We start from the raw sequence: 17,717 nt of genomic DNA on the forward strand, positions 1-17,717 counted from the left end.
CCCCTTCAAGCCTCTGTCCTGCACAGAGCGAGCAGGTATCTAGGAGGCGTCCGTATGTCAGATGTCCCTAACCCAGGAACTACCTGTATATTCATTCCACAAACCCCTACGGAGCAAAGTAAAGGAGGTATATGGATGGTAAGCTAATCAGGACCGATGTAACATTCGGGTACTGGGAGCTGGAGAAGGAAGGATTTAGTTAGTTTATAGTAAAGGAGGAGAACAAGGAGGAACTCAACAACGTTCTGATGTTCTTTGTAGATGAATGAGCAGGGCTGGGATGACGGAACTCTCACACAGGTGCACAGGAGTTCATTCTGTCCCGGCAGCTGCAGGGGAAGCTGGGATGTTCCAGGTATCCTGGCAGGTGCTGCATTTTGAAAGTTTCAGGTAGCGATCAGGCAGGTGAGTATGTTTTACTTGAGAAGCGATATTGCCTGCCCCTTTCAGTAAAATCCTGCCACATCACACGTTTTTAAAGTGGAACTTTATTTCTGCCTAAACATGATTGTGTGAGGTGGCTGGAGAAAAACAACGTATACTGATGGTACGAGGGATCACCTACATGTATTATTTCTACTAAGTGGTTAGTAGTTTTGTTGGAGTTCCTCTTTAACTTAGTAAATATTACCTGTATTGGTAAGTAATTCTTATTCTGTTCCTCTCTCTAGTTTACCTTCCTATTGCTACCACATCCCACACTTCCCTGACTTCATGGTTGGGTCGGCCATCTCCCATCCCTATGTCCTCTAGGTGCTCCTCACATACCATTGAGGGCGTTTATGGGTCAGGGGAATGGCTCAGAAATACAAATTCGAGAAATATTTTATAATTCTCACAGATGTAAAGCTAAGATAACGGAAGTCAGAACTCACTGCCATGATATACATAAAGAATAATAAAATGACAGCAAGGCCTGCAATGACACAGGACAAATACAGACACCAATGTGTACCTGGGCCGGCTGAGGGGAAAAGATCCGTCACCTCTACAGGAGAAGCCGTGCATGGCTCATAGACACCTAGCCGCTGCTAAAGGACCTTGTCCCAGCAATCTGACTACACACACACACACACTATACATACTACACATTACACACTATATATATATATATATATATATATATATATATATACATACACACACACACACACACACACTATAGCTCACTATATAATCCTCCTGGTGAGACATTTTTCTCACTTCCTGTTGTTTCTGGGGCAGAAAGAGCCAAGAAATTTCCCCAATGGTACACGGACATGACACATTGACAGCTTTTACCTTCCCTAGCCCTGTATAAAATAAATGTAACATTCTGCTGCATGTCCTGCTGAGTCCTGAGGGGCCAAATGTGACCCATCATGGGGCCTTATATATAACATAAGAGGGCTTTCCTGGCAATCAGACACACCTGCCATACAAATACAAGGCACATAGACTATAGGCGCTCACACCCGCCTGCCATGTACCGGCAATGTCTGTATACAGGGCCCGTCTGATGGGACAGCGGAGAACAGATGACAATGCGATGTTCTTTATCATGGAGGCTCTTCACTCACCGTGCTTCATCTGGATAATACTATTGGCGCACACTCTGTCCGCGGCAACCATCACGTAGTCTGGCCCCTGAATCCCGATCAGATACTCCATCGCTGCAAATAAATCTCTCTTGTCAGCTTCCCGGTCTCAGAACGTTACACAGCAATTCACCTCAAGGCCGGGATCCTGACGCACTTCCTTGACGTCACTAGTAGCAGCCGCGTACAAAGGATGCTGGGAATTGTAGTAGAACCAAGACCAGGGTGCAGGGACAGCATGTTGGGTGGTTTGGCTCATTGTAGTCCCAAATTCCTTTGGCTTGTTTAAAATGTATATAACTATAAAAATAATGTCTTACTTGAGTTTTATTGTAACAAGCCAGTATAATAAAATAAGTAAAAACTACTTGTTAGTTTACCCAGTCATGTTTGTGTAATAATTCATCATGGGGCTTTGCAGCACAGGACAACACAAAATAGTGAGAATGGTACAGCTTTGATTTTTGGATCATAGTGGAGAATTGAATTGGCCACCTTACGCAGTGCACAGTAACACACAACATACAAACGTGCTGAGGCAGAACATATGTGTGATTGGAGCAAAAGAAGGTATTTATTCTCATGTTCACAATATTTCCAATAAAATTGTTTTAGAGGCAAACATGCCATTTTTTAGACTTTAGACTTTTAGATTTGGCTATGGATTGAATTGGGATTTCATTGCGTTTGTACCGGAAGAAATTTCCCCTTCCACCTGTGACATAAAATAAAGTGAATACTATATAAAGAGAGCACTATGTTTTAGAGAAGACAAGGGATGACTTGGAACCTCTGCTAGGTTTTATCTGTAGAGATTTCCTCTCACTTCCTGTACAGGTAAAACTTTGTGTAATGTCAGATTAAGTCTCCCCTACTATTACATAGAGAACAACCGGACAAAGGTTAATTTCTCTTCTTCATTGGATGTGGATGCAACATGAGATCAGGATGGGGGTGGTGCAACAGAGAGCAATAGAAACTTGTCTGAGATCTCAAATGGTTCATAAAAAATGTTTGCTTACCATGTGCTGCTTTGTAGCAATAGATGATCATCACAGGTCCTTGATCTGCCCAAACACACTGCCCTTTATTTGAAATCAGTTCCTCCCCTGTTGAAATAGGCAGAGCTGTGACCTAAAGCAGTGGCCCCCAACCTTTTGGAGCTCTGTGATGCATACCAGAGACTTGGTCCGTGGCTCTCTCCAGTGCCCCCCTTTCAAGCGGGGTCCTTCTCCTGACCCCGCTGGGGGGTTCATTGGCAGAGCTGCGGCCCACCTGTCAGACGACCGACTAGTGGACCAGGGGAATGGGGACCCCTGACTTAAAGGACACCTACACCCTTGTTTTAAAATCAGCATTGTAATGCTCCTAGCACAAGTAATAAATAAACAATTTAAATGTATGACAACCAATTGGCTAACAGGTGTGCAAGACAAATAGAGGTGGGCATGAACAGGAGAAAATTGCATTGAATGCAGGAATCTGTAATGTGCAATATGTTAGTGTGATGGGTTGCGCCTTCATTCTTAATGGTACAGCAAATGCACCTTAGCAACAGACCGCATCACAATGGATGGTAACACACTGCTATTGCCATGTGTTGCTGTGCTGCATGCCCAACATTTACAATGTCATGTGGTGCATTGGGCAATGCAATTATCTGGATATGTATTTTCTTTCTTCTGATTTATTAGGCGTGTGTGGGCTCATTACAATTTTGATTGTACTTGAAGGATACAATAAACCCATGATAGCCCCCTTGCCCTGTGTATAGTAGGTACCTGTATAGTACTTGTGCAAATTTTGGATCAACAGGTAATGGTGGTATACACCAGTCTTGTGCATCTTTCTTGCTCCAAGCGGAATGCATTGTCTATCTTATATAAGGGTCGTAATAATCCTCTTTCTTTAGACCTGCAAGTTAGAAGGCTTTTCCATTAGGGCTTATAGCCACAGAGTACCACATGGCTTGCTGGCTTGGATGTGGACAGTGATGGTGCTTAACCTGGTGTAAGCCACAGTTCCTGCACGTGCCTACCCATTGATTTAAGGTATGCAGAAACAGGTATACTAATGATGAGGATGGCAAGGAGGGGCTCGTAAGCTTAGGATTTTAAAAAGTATAGCTCTACTTTAGGATACAGCTGCCAACCCCCTCTTTAAATAGGTAACAGAGGAGGTTACAAAATAAGGTGCCTGTTTGCTAATAGCTACACCACTAACAAAAAAATAGAAACAGTGTGCTGTTGCTAAAAAAAAATATGTATCTTGAAAACCTAATACATTTATTGATAATGTTAGTGTATATGTTAGGGCAGCTCTGTGTCTTCTGAACAGGCTATCCAATGCCGCACTTAACATTTAGTACCCAGACATAATGCTACACTTCAACTAATACTGCTTCCAGCAGTCTTCAGTGTAAGTTGTGAATCTTGGCTCTTACAGGTATTAGCCCTCCTGACAGGTTTCCTTTAATGTGCAGCATTAACAACAGCGTAAAAAAGTGATAACAAAAGTCTTGGCAGCCTTCCAGGGTCTTTTGCAATGAATATAGAATCTAGGTTTATGCAAGCTTTTTAATTCTGCTGATTTAAACCCTTAATTTAACTTTAATAGATTAACTTTAATAGATTAGGAAGAGGAATTAAACTTTAAAAAACAGTGTTACAAATGTGCTTTGTATAAGGGAAAGAGAACTGCATGGTATAGTGGCAGTAGTGTTTCAAACCTGGCAAGAGCAATAACTGAGCAATTACAGACTGAGCAATCATTCACTGACTCCAGTATCACTGTAATTACTAGTGTCATAGGTTGGCACCAATCTTTGCTAACATGCAGATAAAATGTACAATACAGGCATATGAAATAATGTCAGACAGTGCCTTTAGTACTTCAATATTGCATACATTTTTATGGGTAGAAGAATTACAAAAGGTGACAGGGTAGGAGCAGTTGGGAGTGACAACCTGCACAATACCAGCTGTAAAGATGTATTGTGATGGTTATCTAATATAACATTGTCATAAATAGTTTATTTTAAAGACCAACACCTATTATGTGGGTAACCTGGAAAAGACGATTGTCCCCACACATGAAACCCATGAAAGTCTAGATGCTTATTGAAGATTTTCATCACATGCACTCATCAGTCATCAAGTAAAAAGCACACTCGCTGTTGAAGTACAGCTTTATGCACTAATCTATAATATTTTCCTTAGAATAACACTATTAAATGGGGCAACTGCAATACAAGGTGACATGGTGCTAACAAATCAATAAGACAATATAATAGATATCCTGAGGTGAAAAATAGTATATTGGGATTTGAAGTGCTTTCAATTTACAGTCTTCAATGACAGCTCTGCAGCACAACAAATATGGAATGGGCAGGCCTCAGCCAACTATATTTGGTGTTAGGATACACATGAGCAGCTGAACATCTCATAATACATGCTAAGCATTCAAAAGCCTAACCATCATTGCAAGCTTGTAAGATAATATTACTACTTTTTGTTGCTTGTATTACACCAGATTTCTGAGGTATAGGGAATTTTAATTTTTATTAAATATACCAATTTCATTTGTTTATTAAAATCATAATTACAATCCTTTGGAAATTCTAAAAAAGGATGTAAAAAAAGATGTGTAAATTACTGTGTTAAACAGTTGTCACCACAAGTGTACATATTAACATACTCATCAACATTTCAAAGAGAAAAAAGGCGCATCCTGCCCAGTGTCAGTCAAATATCCCTTTATTAAAGCTGCTAAATTTATGTTTATGGTACAAAGCCTGCTGGCTTTATTTGTTAAATACTGAACAAATGAGATCAAAATAAAAATGTATTTATGCAAGCATTTAATAAAAAACAGACACAGTAAAAATTATTTATGAAGTGAAGGAATGAGTAAACAAGATTTAAACTTGAACTCCAGTCAACACCCTATATTTATCCCCAAACCTCCCTCTCTTGCCCCTGTGTAGTACCCCTTAGTACTATTTTAATTACCTTCACCCAATATTGTGAAATCCCCATTTTCACCCCTGTAATGTCATTGTAGAGGCTGCACCTCCTGGAGCAAAGGAAGCAAAACCTACAGAGCCAATACCGCTGGTAACTGTAGTGTGCAAGCAACCTTTTCCATTTATATAAATCAGCAAAGTCCCTCTCTTGTGGTAACACTGAACTCTGGGCAAACTAAAAGCACACGCAGAGTATCAGTACAATGGCATTCCTAGACAGGCTACATGCAGCCCACCCTGGGAAATGCCTACAATTAAAGCTAAGACTAAATGACTGACAGAAGTGTATAGCTGTGTTTCCACCCTGCTTTGTTTTGATTAATGCACACCTCTGTAAAAATGTATTTTATGGCTTAATAAAGACAGATTTAACCATAAGCCTCTCCTGTACCAAGTTCAGGTCGCTGGATCCTCAGTGTGTTACCTGCAATTTTGACCAGTTCAATCTTTGGAACTAAAAGTTAAAGACTGCATTGAGTTTATATCCTGCAAACTGAAGCTTCTCCAGTTAGTTTTGTCACAAGCCTGGTCCCAGGGGGATATGGAATGGTGGGAAGTAGTGAGGGTTTTAGGGACAGAAGGAGGACATGTATGCAAGTTTGAAAAAATGGGATTTGAGAGATCTTTTAACTTAACAGAAAGTAGGAGCAACCTGATTTGGATGAAGAAGACTATTACCACTACTACCATGAATCTGTATTTCAAACTGCCATTCTTTACTATTGATATATTGATTGATATAAAGCCAATATTTAAGTGGACAAATGTAGAAAGTTATCAAGCTTAAAATCTCTTCACCATTAAAAGGAATGGCAACAACTTACGTTGTTATTAGACAATGTCAGTATAAACTGTCCAAATAACTACCATAGTTAAAGTAAACCTGTGGCTTCCAAATCTTACTGTTTACCTTCAACATACAAAGTGGTCTAGGATTTCAAAAATAAGTCCCTGTAAAGCAAAAACGTAACCCTGTCTGTAGTATTTGCAATGTGGCCACCTGTTCCCTTATCCTTTGCTGCCCATGATGTGTGATGTCCAGCAAGAGATCAGGAAGAACATAGTCACAATGCATGCAGTAAGATCCTATTGATGCAACAGGATCCAGATGGCTAATCTGAATAAAAAAAAAAAACAACGCAAAAAAAGTTTTACTTTAGTTTATATATTTATAGTGGGTTCTTATGGTAAATGTGTCATGACGGTATTTGTAATGGTATAATGTGTGTAATGATATATCACAATCTGTGTATATATTTGGTGTATGTATTTTATTCTTGACCAGCAGCTTTGAAGAATATCTTGATATAATGTAAAGCTCTGTGTAATATACTTAGTTGAGTGTGGGTGTCAGGTGGTACAGATGACCCAGTATGGACACCAAAGTGCAGACATGAAGCAGATTCCTTATGACAGATTTTTTCTTTTCAGCGCATCCCTTTCCAGCACAATTCTCTGTCCACTGTCACTAAGCCTAAAATGATTGAGACAGAGAGACATTTCGGTGACAGTACTGGCCCTGGAGCAGAAGATCTCCTCTTCCAGTATTGTGAAGGTCACATAGTACATGGCACACATATATGTACATACTATTGACCAATATGTGGGAAACAGCTTCCAGATGGAAGTATATCTTTGATGCTGCATTCACAGAGTTTTATAGTCTTTTGTAAAGTTTCAAAAACAGTAGTTTGCATTTGTATAACTCTGTTTAAATTCTGTAATAACTTTCACCTCCATTAGAAAATGTTTTAGCACTCTGTAAGATATGTAATTTTACTTTTAATAATTTTGCTTTTGGACTAAAATGTACATATGACTACAATATCCATAAACACCACTCATAGTTAAGTTTTGTTTTATTGGGGTGCTTTTATTATATCTAAAGCCATTGTTTTCCTTAAATAGAGTAGAATAAATTCCAGCCTAACCTTCAGTTTTGTACATTTGTACAGGCTTCTGCATTGAAATTGCTTACTCTGATTTCATTGCTGATACTGAGCTTTTCACAAAGCTGCAGCAAGTTGGATAAAATCTGCCTTTTTTGTGGTAGAAGGATGTCCAATGTTATCTGGTCCTTTTCAGTCTAACTACTTGTGACCCACCCTTTTCATTCCATGGATTTCAGTTCTTTCAGCCATGGAGCCTGGAGTACTGAGCCAGGGTGTTGTGTTATTATTATTATTATTATTATTATTATTATTATTATTATTAATAAACAGAATTTATATAGCGCCAACATATTACGCAGCACTGTACATTAAATACGGGTTGCAAATGACAGACAGACATAGACAGTGACACAGGAGGAGGAGAGGACATCCAAGAATGAAAGTATGATGGCTGACTACTGCTGGATGCTGTACCGCGACAATCCAGACAGAGTACACAAGAAAATCATACTCTAAGCATTTCTGAAGAAACAATGGTACCTGAGTGACACTGTTCAGTAGATCTACACCACAGTGTGCCTTATTTTACCTTACACTGAAGATGTATTCAGATCAATGGTGTTTACGTTTTAGTACAAAATACATGCACGTACAATGTTACCTATTTTAGTACTTATAATTCAGAAATTGAACATGTTAGGGAAAACAGATCAGAAATCTGCTCGAAAAACTGGTTTAGAAAAGTTTGCTGTGGTTTCTGATGATTATCACAACTAATTTTTTGTTTAGCTGTGTTATTTATGTAGTATTTGATTTTCTTTCTAGAGTGCCGGTTGTTCTGATGAACTAAATGTTGTCAGTGACCTAAATTTATTGCTATGGCTGAATATAGTGATGCCTGGATGGCAGAGTGATATTACAGATTCCAAATACAGGGAGGGACCGCTACAAATCATATCACTTATCAGTGTGCCTTCATATTTGAATAATCTAATGAGTGACACTGCCTTCCAGTGACCACCTTTTAATAGGCAACTCTATCTGTAATTGTAATTTTAGTAATTGATAATGAATTTCATTATTTAATCATTGTCAGTGAAACTGTATTCTAAAGAAATAGCCTTCGGTGACGGTGTTTCTTATATGCAAAAACCTATTCTGGGAGAACAGTGTAAAAGTAAGTGTGTACAATTAAAAATAGGAATACTATAAATTATGAGTATATTATAGAAACTGATTCAAGGGTGAAGACGCTTATACAATTCAATAATGGTTGATTAATAATACCTTGCTTGAGTTTTAATAACGTCTTTCACTTTTTAGGGTACAAATACACAGAGGTTTTTAATGTTCTGAGTAGTGGAGTGTTTACTGGAATTCATTTTCTGAGCTTGTGACATGATAGTGCAGACACCTCTGGCTTTCAACTTAGCTACCATCTTTTACATGGAGGGGAGTAGTCGGAAAGACCAATGGGGAGATCAGCAATCCTAGTGGGGGGATGAGCAAAACGAAGCCTACTTAGCAGTCAAATATGTCCTGGTTACATTTTCCTGAATAGGGAATCTTGGAATGTAAAGGAGGTGAGGCAGAGAAAAAGTCTGTATGCAGCTTTAGGAATATGCTACCAATGCCAACAGGTCACTAATGTAGATATCAGTACTAGTAAGGCAGTACAACATTTTGAATTATATCTAATTTTCCATGTGCATAGAAGTAATGCTACCCAAATAAAGAGTAATGTTGGCCATACACCAGAAAATCTGTCTGCTTGACCCTACAAGTATAATATATTTTCATTCAATATTATTGCCCATTTATTATCCGTTTATCCATTCTTGTTTGCCCAGTTATTGCCCAATCTAGACAAAGCAACAAGTTTGCTTTAAACTCGACTATTCCCTTGTCTATGCTTAACTGTTCTTTGCTCCCCATTTCTGTTTAGTGTGTGGAGTCTAAGAAAGTACATTTCTGTGCCCAAAGGAGTATCTAATAGTGCCAAGCCAATCAGTGGTGTCACAAGGAAGCCCATAGCCCTGTGTAAGTATTGACTTTTGTTTGTTCTGTAGTTTGCAGCTTTCATAGATCTTTGTATTTAATTTTAAAAGTGACAAAGGAATGAAGGAGGATAGGTACGTGTCTGTGGAGTTCCGCAATGAAGGCAATTTTGCTTGTCTTTTATATTTTTACAAGCTTGGTAATTAGATGTAGAACTGTTTAGATCAGCCATTAGAGGGAGTTCTCAGGAGCTCAGCGCGGCTCTGTATTTTAACAACAGCATTGAGGTTCAGCCAAAGAGCGCATTGTGGGAAAGAATAAGAGTTAAACAGTTAAAAGTTACAAAAAACTGCAAACAATATATATATATATATATATATATATATAAATATATAAAATAAGCAAATATAGCGGCCTCATGTACCATAAACATTGTCTATATTAAGAAACAAGCTTTTTTTTAAAGAAAACATACACATCTTGGTATAATTATGTACATTAAGATAATAGTTTACATGTTTACCTAAAAAGAAGACATGAAAAGATTATACATTCCATCAAAATATGTTATAGAGACTGGAAAAGCCTCTTGCACAGACAAGATTTACTGGGTTCCTGCCCCATTCCCTTCCTGTAAGTTTTAATTCTGAACAGCCGGCTCTGTTCAGCCTCACTGGTTCACCATGGCTCATAATTTGTGTTAGGATTAATTAACTAATTACCGACAAATGTCCGTTGGCGAGAGGCTGCCTCTGCATGTCAACTCCAAGTATTTAATTATTTTAATCATTTTCTTTCATCTTCACAATTTATGCTTTTGCAAGACAGTTTCGAGGCATCTTTTAATTATTATGCTGTTTTCTTTTTTTTTTTCCTTTTATTTTCCTGGGGTAAGATGCATATATCCTATCATATTAACCCTCTATTGATAGTAGGCTTTTACTTTGTGTGAGAGAATTTTAAAGTTGTCCTATATGTTGTTTTTATGCTTTTTTATACAAAACACTTTACATGACTGGATAAACTGATGTTTCTTTGCTTCTTAAAATCAAAACATAATTTAATTCACAAACTCAGCTTGTTTTGTATGTCTTGGTGCAAAGGTCCGACAGTTACAGTTACTAATGATTTAATTTTATTAAATAATGTTATTTTTAGTGTATGTGCCTTTTATTACTTTACTTTTGGAAAGTGTAACTGCTGGAAAATAGAACCACTAGAAAAAAAATGAACAATTGATATGAATATTTGAAATTATGAGTATCTAGCGTAGGATTTTTGGGAAGAAGCCCAAAATGCACATGTTGTTTGGATCACATTACCCAAAGCAAGATCTGCTGTTGGGGACAACAAAATTGGAAGCTTCACCAGGGCAGAGACTGATGGTAATGGTTCTATGTAATCTGTAATGTGAAAAAATTTTAGTAATATGTAAATTAATACGTTGAAATAAATGAATGAATAAATAAACATGTGAATCAATAAATCTGAAATAAAAAGAAATAACTTTGAATAATCATTAGCATATATTTATTTGCAGGAAGTAAAAGTACAATGTTTTTACAAGCCCTCAACGTAGATAAAACCCTAGCTGGATAACAGTTGGGGGGTATATTTATAAAGAAGTGAATCTGACATTCCCCATTCTCTGGTCAAGTATCTTCCAAGTCCATTTCAGTGTTTGATTCTAAACCAAAGAATTTTTGGTGAATATCAGATTCACTGATTTATTATTTGACCGTTTTTAGTAAAATACTATGTTTTTTGACTTTGTTGCATTTCAGTCCTGTCCACGTACATGCACTCCAGCAAATGATGGGGTTTCCTAATAGTGACAATATTGGACCACATCCACCTAAAAGAAGTGAGCAAAATGGGAAAAAATAGAATCAAATCCAGTCAGATAAGTCAGGAAATCCAAACTGGATTCAGAAATTCTAAGCTGGAAAAATGGTTTAAAATTATTAGTTGTGGTAAAACATCACTAGGAATGGTTAAGAATAGTATTATATTGTTTTGTTATTCTTTTTGTCTGCTTAATGGGCGATAAAGGGTCTGAAAGAGTCACATATCAGAAAGTAAGGTGTGGGCCCAGGCAATATATAGACTGTAGATTGTTCAGTAATATTAGTTGTAAAGTTATGAAATAAAAGCAATCTTAAATCCGAGCCATCTGCAGCCCCCCTGAGGAATACCTCTTCCCCAGATAGCATTATTGTGAAGTGAAAAATATCAGTCATTAAAGTGCACCTCAAATCCGTTCAGGGGGAGCACAGGAGGTCTCCCTATAGGCATTATGTAATACTAAAGATGATAACAGATTTTATATGCACTTTCCCAATATATAATGTTTGCGGCATATCTAAACTCAGAATTCCAAGTTTTGATCCAAGGTCAGAATAACTTAATAGCTCCAAGTTGACCACCAACAACCACAACTGTGCACCAACCACTACTGCCTAATACGTGTTTAAAAAGCTAGCTATATTCTCCTTCAGAAACCTATATAATATTGTAATGTAGTAGTTTGAATGGAAGACAAGCAGGGCATTTTCACCCTATAGGTATCTGAACAAGGACCTTCACGACAGGATCACCATGTATTATTTTAAATAAAAGCTGCAGTTTTCAAAAAATGCAAAAATACTTTTAATAATACATTAACATGTTAAAGCTTTTAAAAGATTTAAGTGGTTGGCTTTACATATATTGAAATGACAGCACTTTCTCTTTGCTACTGTCTTCTAAACAATGTATACAACTGGGGTTAATGTATAAAAAATGATGCAGTGGAATGGTATTGGTGTTTTGATCTTATTTATTTATGAAATGTAATTGGCTAATATGGATTACAACCCCCCCCCCCCCCCCCTCCAACATGCATATTACGGATACACATTGGGGTTGGTTCACTAAAAAAAGTTTGGTTTGAATGTGGTGAAAATTTACTTTGCAAAAATACCCAATCACGTGCAAAGTAATGAAAAAAAAATGATTTTTGCTTGCACATGACTGAATGTTTCAAGTTAGGAAAGAGAGCTTTACTTCTAGGAAAAAGTAAGATGAATTATCAATTGACAGTAATAATTCACTTAAACCGTAAACATCCTGAACTCCCTTAGTAAATCAACCCCAATATACTTTACCTGTATATCTGTATATAATCTTGTGTGAGTAATGTGTAAATCTGAGAGTGTGTCAGAAAAGGCGCATCTACAACCCAAAACACATAGCTGTTTTATGGGATAAAAAGAAACAAATAAAGCTAATACCATTAAAAATGACAGTGATTTTATTTTAAAAGGATTCTGGCTGATAAATATTAAGCACAGTTTCTCTCCAGAAACATTCCGAACTTCAGAGAACATTTGACGTTATTCTACACTGACAGGACTTAATCACAGGATTTAATTTTTACATTCAGAAAGTTTTTATTTTAGTTTGAGGCTGTAAATGCTCCAGGAAAAGCCATTAGAACATAACAACAATGCTATTACAAAAGCTAGGCTTTATTATTCCTCAAATAATGAGGGCCAAAGCAAGGAATTGTTATCAGGATGATGCCTCTGTCTGTCACTCGTACCTCTTGGGAAACCTCCATGTAATCTGTATGCATCCTAACCGCAGGTCACTTTATAATGGGGACCGATCGACTCTTTTCCACAGAAGGAGAAGCTGTGAGAGCTGATTTCATGTCACCTACAATCCATCTCATGTTTAGATAATTTATTGTTTACAGCTCTGTATGAAATACACATAGAAATCAAAAACTGAACAACAGCCTGCCTCATATACATCACATTTAATTTACATTTACCATAATAAGTTAAATTGGCTAAAGAAATGACAACACAAACATTCATTTGGCCATGTTAGTAAAAAAATAGTAATAAACATTGTAATTATAATAATTTTCATATGTAAAATGAAGAGTGACCATTGCTGATATGTTTTAAAAGAACCAGGCTGCAGGACTTTTACCCTGATTCTAGCTTCCAGGACCTCATTGTAGTCAACATTGCAGCAAGTAAAGGTTTATGTCAATGGTCATTCTAGTCAAGTGCTGCATTTCCATTTAAATTTTTGCATCTGCAATTTGAATAGAAAAATGCAGCATTTGTGTTTTACCAGCTTTGCCTGCAGTTTAAATGCACATTTTGTCTACAGAAATGCAGTGTAACACAAAGCAAATCAAATGCAGCCTCTGAGATGCCATATGTACTGTTCAATTAAAGTCAATGGGATATTCTTGACTTGTGTTTGATGTGTGTTTCAAATACACATCAAACACAAGGAAGCAATGCTCATGGACATCAGCTTTTATGTGACTGGATCTGCTCCAGCCTGTAAAGGTTATGACTGTGCTCTTCCCTCCAGCATACAACTCAACACTCCTGGGTTTACAGCATTATCCTGGAATCCTACAATTCTGGGCCTTGTCCTGTAGCCAAGTGGAGATTGTAATCTACTACCTGGCAGATTTTGCCTAACCCTTGCGGACAAGAAGAATCAGAGTTGGAGGGAGATGTTACCAATTTTTACCCCCTCTTAATAAGCACTATTGTACTCCCGCACTTTATCCCCCCCCCCCCCCCACTGGACACTAATGTCCCCCCACCACCACGGCTGGGCACTAAGGCTTTGCTTCCACCCCAATGGACACTATAGAGCCTCTAATGCCTGTCCCACTCCTAGTCTGCGCTCTATTGTATAGAAAATTGGAGGACGTTAATATAAAGACAAATTCAAGTACATATGCCAGACACATTTATTACAATATAAAGAACATTCATCTGAACTAAGTGGCATTACTTTAATCTTCCTAGAGTTTAGCTTTAATTAAAACATACTGTCTGCTGTTCTTCCTAATAATCACTTCCATCATCATCAACTTCCAGAAATTTGAAGTGACTGGAACAACAACACTGCTAAATTTCTAATAGACTCCCATGCCACCATCTCTTTTCTTCTTTTTTCCTGATTCTCACTCGATCTTGCACTGTGCAGAAGCGAGATCAGTTGATGTGTCCTCCTCCAAATGTAAGAAAAGGAGCACTGATCTCACATGCATGAGATGGAGAGCATGTTTTTTTTTACATTTGAGGATACCCCTGATGATGCAAGGCCTGATCTCAGACATGCAGAAAAAGGAGCAGCATGCAGCCTTCCTGGTTATGTGATATAAGTATCCCAGGAGGCTGCCTATTTCCCCTTTCAATATGTAAAAGGGAAAGGCACCTTTTAACATAATATTCAAAATGTGATGATAGGTTCACTTAGTAATTAAATTTCAGGCTTGATCTATTCATTATAATTCATGGGTTATCAGTTGCCTAAAAATCTAGGTGCATTATAAGGCAGAAGATGAACACTTTGAAATAACTAGATTTCCAGGTAGTAGAGCAACATACTTCATGCTTGCTTCAAATTTAGGTAGAAGTAGTTGGAGTCTTATTCTCAATGGACACTGACATGATACCATGAACTTTCACAGCTAAATATATAACATGGATAACAATTTTTCTCCCTTGCCTAACAATCCCAGCCCTAGAATTTATATCAAAAACAAAAACCTCAGCGCACTTAAATTTAATTCTGACAAATCTGCAATAGCTAGGAACTCTACCTTTATTATTTATTGCTGCTTGTGTCCCATTTGGAGAGATTTCTCTCTACTTTCTCTCTCAGTAACCTAATAGAAAATGGGAGGAAATCTCTGCAATGCAAAAGGATATCCCCTTAGTGAGCTGACACCAAAACAGGTGTCCCAAAGCAAAATTTTCCTTTGACTCTTGTTCTTGTGACAGCACTTTAATGTTGGATTGCTTGTTACCTTTTTCACTGGAGAGAGTGGCTAAGAACATGGAGGAGGGATTTGTCCTGTCAGGGCCTGGCAGAAGAGTGAAGAACACAGCAATGTTGGTGGAGTGGGTGGGGAGTGTTGGTGAAGCATTACTGGTAACTTCTACCCATCATGGTTACTTCTAGGATGTTCATTGATACCCCAGGGTTAGCTTCAGAATGTTCAGTTTACATCCCCTTTGTTCCATATTTTACCATATTGGGATTTCTCATCATGGCTCCGGAACCAGAGCTTCCAGCAAGAAATCTGGGGCAGTTGTCCTGTATCTTCAAATCCAGCAACAACACTGGTTGGCAGTGACAGACTTCATATAACTGGCATTTCTGGCTTTCTTAGTGTAAGAAGCATCTTCAACAACTGTGCTTCAAGATTTCCATATTACACTTAGGCCATATCAAGAGCAATTCTTTATGAAAAAACAAGAACTACTCAGTAGGTAGCAGGCTCCTTGTATGCATTGCAAGAATTCATTACGTTTCACTTTGTTGATTATCCAATCGCCCAATCCGTTGTGTATAGAACATTTCTTTGCAATTCAACTAAGTTATCCTGAAATAATCAATTTTTATTTATTAAGGGGGAGCATGCCTAAGTTTACAGGGTTAATATGTAACAAAGCTTGGAAGTGGGCTTTGTTTCCTGTGCTGATCCAGCAAGCTGAAGGGAGAGAAAAGAGAAAGAGCCAGAAGCAGAAGATGCGTTGAGGTGTCTCAGACAGAGAAGATTTAATGTTCTTGCCTCCGGATCACCTGAGCAGATGAGAGACGGCTGCAAGGAAGGTTTGCCAGAAATGGAGAATGCAGCCATCATTTTTCAGACTGGCAGATATCCTCTGGACATATGTTAAATGCCTTTATGATGGGAAGGGGGATGGTGCGTGCAAAGCATTGTGTATATGTGTGTGTGTGTGTTGTGTATATAGAGAACCAAATGACTAAGTACATGTATAAAATATACCAGCTATACAGAAAATGTGCATAATTTGGCTTTATATAAACCAATTTAATCTCTGAGTACTTTTTTGGGTACATGGTCTTCCTCATTTAACCTATTTAGGATTTTGGTAAATGATTTTATTTTACATTTACTATACATGTATGTATATACAAGTATGTAAGTATGTATCCCATTTCTCATACTGAAATCCATTGGCTTAGTCCCTAAAATACCCATAACTACATTCGGTAATGGTAGGACAGGATAAGACCATACCATATGATAGACCCTTGTTGGTAAATTTTCCCAAATCTACTCAATACAACCAAATCAATTTCCCTGTATTTGCCTATAATGTGTCTATACATATTTAGGAAGGTACAGTAAACAGTAGATTAAACAATGCAAATGCACAAAGTGGACTGTACTCCTCTAACATAAAATAGAAGTCAGTGAAAACAATGCTGAAATAAAGATGGTGATAGTATCTAGTAGTAGTCTGTCTCATTCAGGTTGAAGACATTTTACAGCTTTACAAACTGCTTATCAGTTTACCAATAGAGAGAACTAGCAGAGAACTGATGAAACAACTTGGAAATGGAAAAGTCTTCAACATTGCAAGAACAAGTTTAGTTGAATATGAATAGCCACTACTTGATATACAATCTAGTAGTAAAATGCAGAGCAGCCTGGGTATTTGGTAAGAGAAGAACATACATTTTAGGCTATAATTCAGTGTAGGCACTCCCCCCCATCACTCACTATTGTTCTTTTATAAAAAAAGAACGCATATGGAAAAACTGCATTGCTTACCTTAGTTCTTTTAGATGCCTATCCTTAGAGATGTATGGACATATATGTATGCAGATGTATACACATACTATAGCACACACATATATACTATATATATATATATATATATATATATATATATATAGTACCTAGGTGTCATTAAGCTAAGTATCTTAAAGATATTGTCACTGTAGAGGGGTAATTCTTAGTATTTTCTCTACACCCCATGCAGTTTTAATATTTAGAGTTACAGAAATCTACCAGCATTAAAGATGTATGCCGCACAAATGGGAGAACTCTGACCAGTAGTACCATGCTAATCCATGTCCTTTCTCCTGTTGTTATAGTGAGGCTGTTAGGTCTTCCACAGTTTTAAGTTCTTTGATTTTTATGAACTATAAACCTACCAAATGAATTTTTTTTTTGTTCTTACAAACTGGGATTACAGAATTTGACAGTGTTTATAAAATAAATTATTAGGTATCCTATGTATCTGCTCCTTTGAAAATTACTTATGTGAAAAAAGTGAGGTGTGGGATCTTCATCCAGACGGCCCTCTTAGCCCCTTTATTAATTTTTCAAGGTTAAGTGGACATTCACAGTAATTATGTAGTGGAGTACCTTTCTTTTTTCAT

General features: G+C 37.5%; 1 protein-coding gene across 2 annotated transcripts in view; it reads right to left on the minus strand.

Moving 5' to 3' along the window:
* Nucleotides 1-1,748, minus strand: part of PSMB2 (proteasome 20S subunit beta 2) — an 18,544-nt gene extending 16,796 nt beyond the window's left edge. Inside the window, exon 1 of one of the 2 annotated variants that reach the window (XM_072420414.1) lies at nucleotides 1,560-1,748. In XM_072420414.1, the coding sequence (XP_072276515.1) occupies nucleotides 1,560-1,650 (91 nt within the window). In that variant the 5' untranslated portion in view covers nucleotides 1,651-1,748. The other variant, XM_072420424.1, reaches the window with a different exon arrangement.
* Between the last annotated feature and the right edge of the window lie 15,969 nt (nucleotides 1,749-17,717).

Source organism: Pyxicephalus adspersus, chromosome 1 (assembly GCF_032062135.1).
Source record: "Pyxicephalus adspersus chromosome 1, UCB_Pads_2.0, whole genome shotgun sequence".
NCBI classification, from domain to species: Eukaryota; Metazoa; Chordata; class Amphibia; order Anura; family Pyxicephalidae; genus Pyxicephalus; species Pyxicephalus adspersus.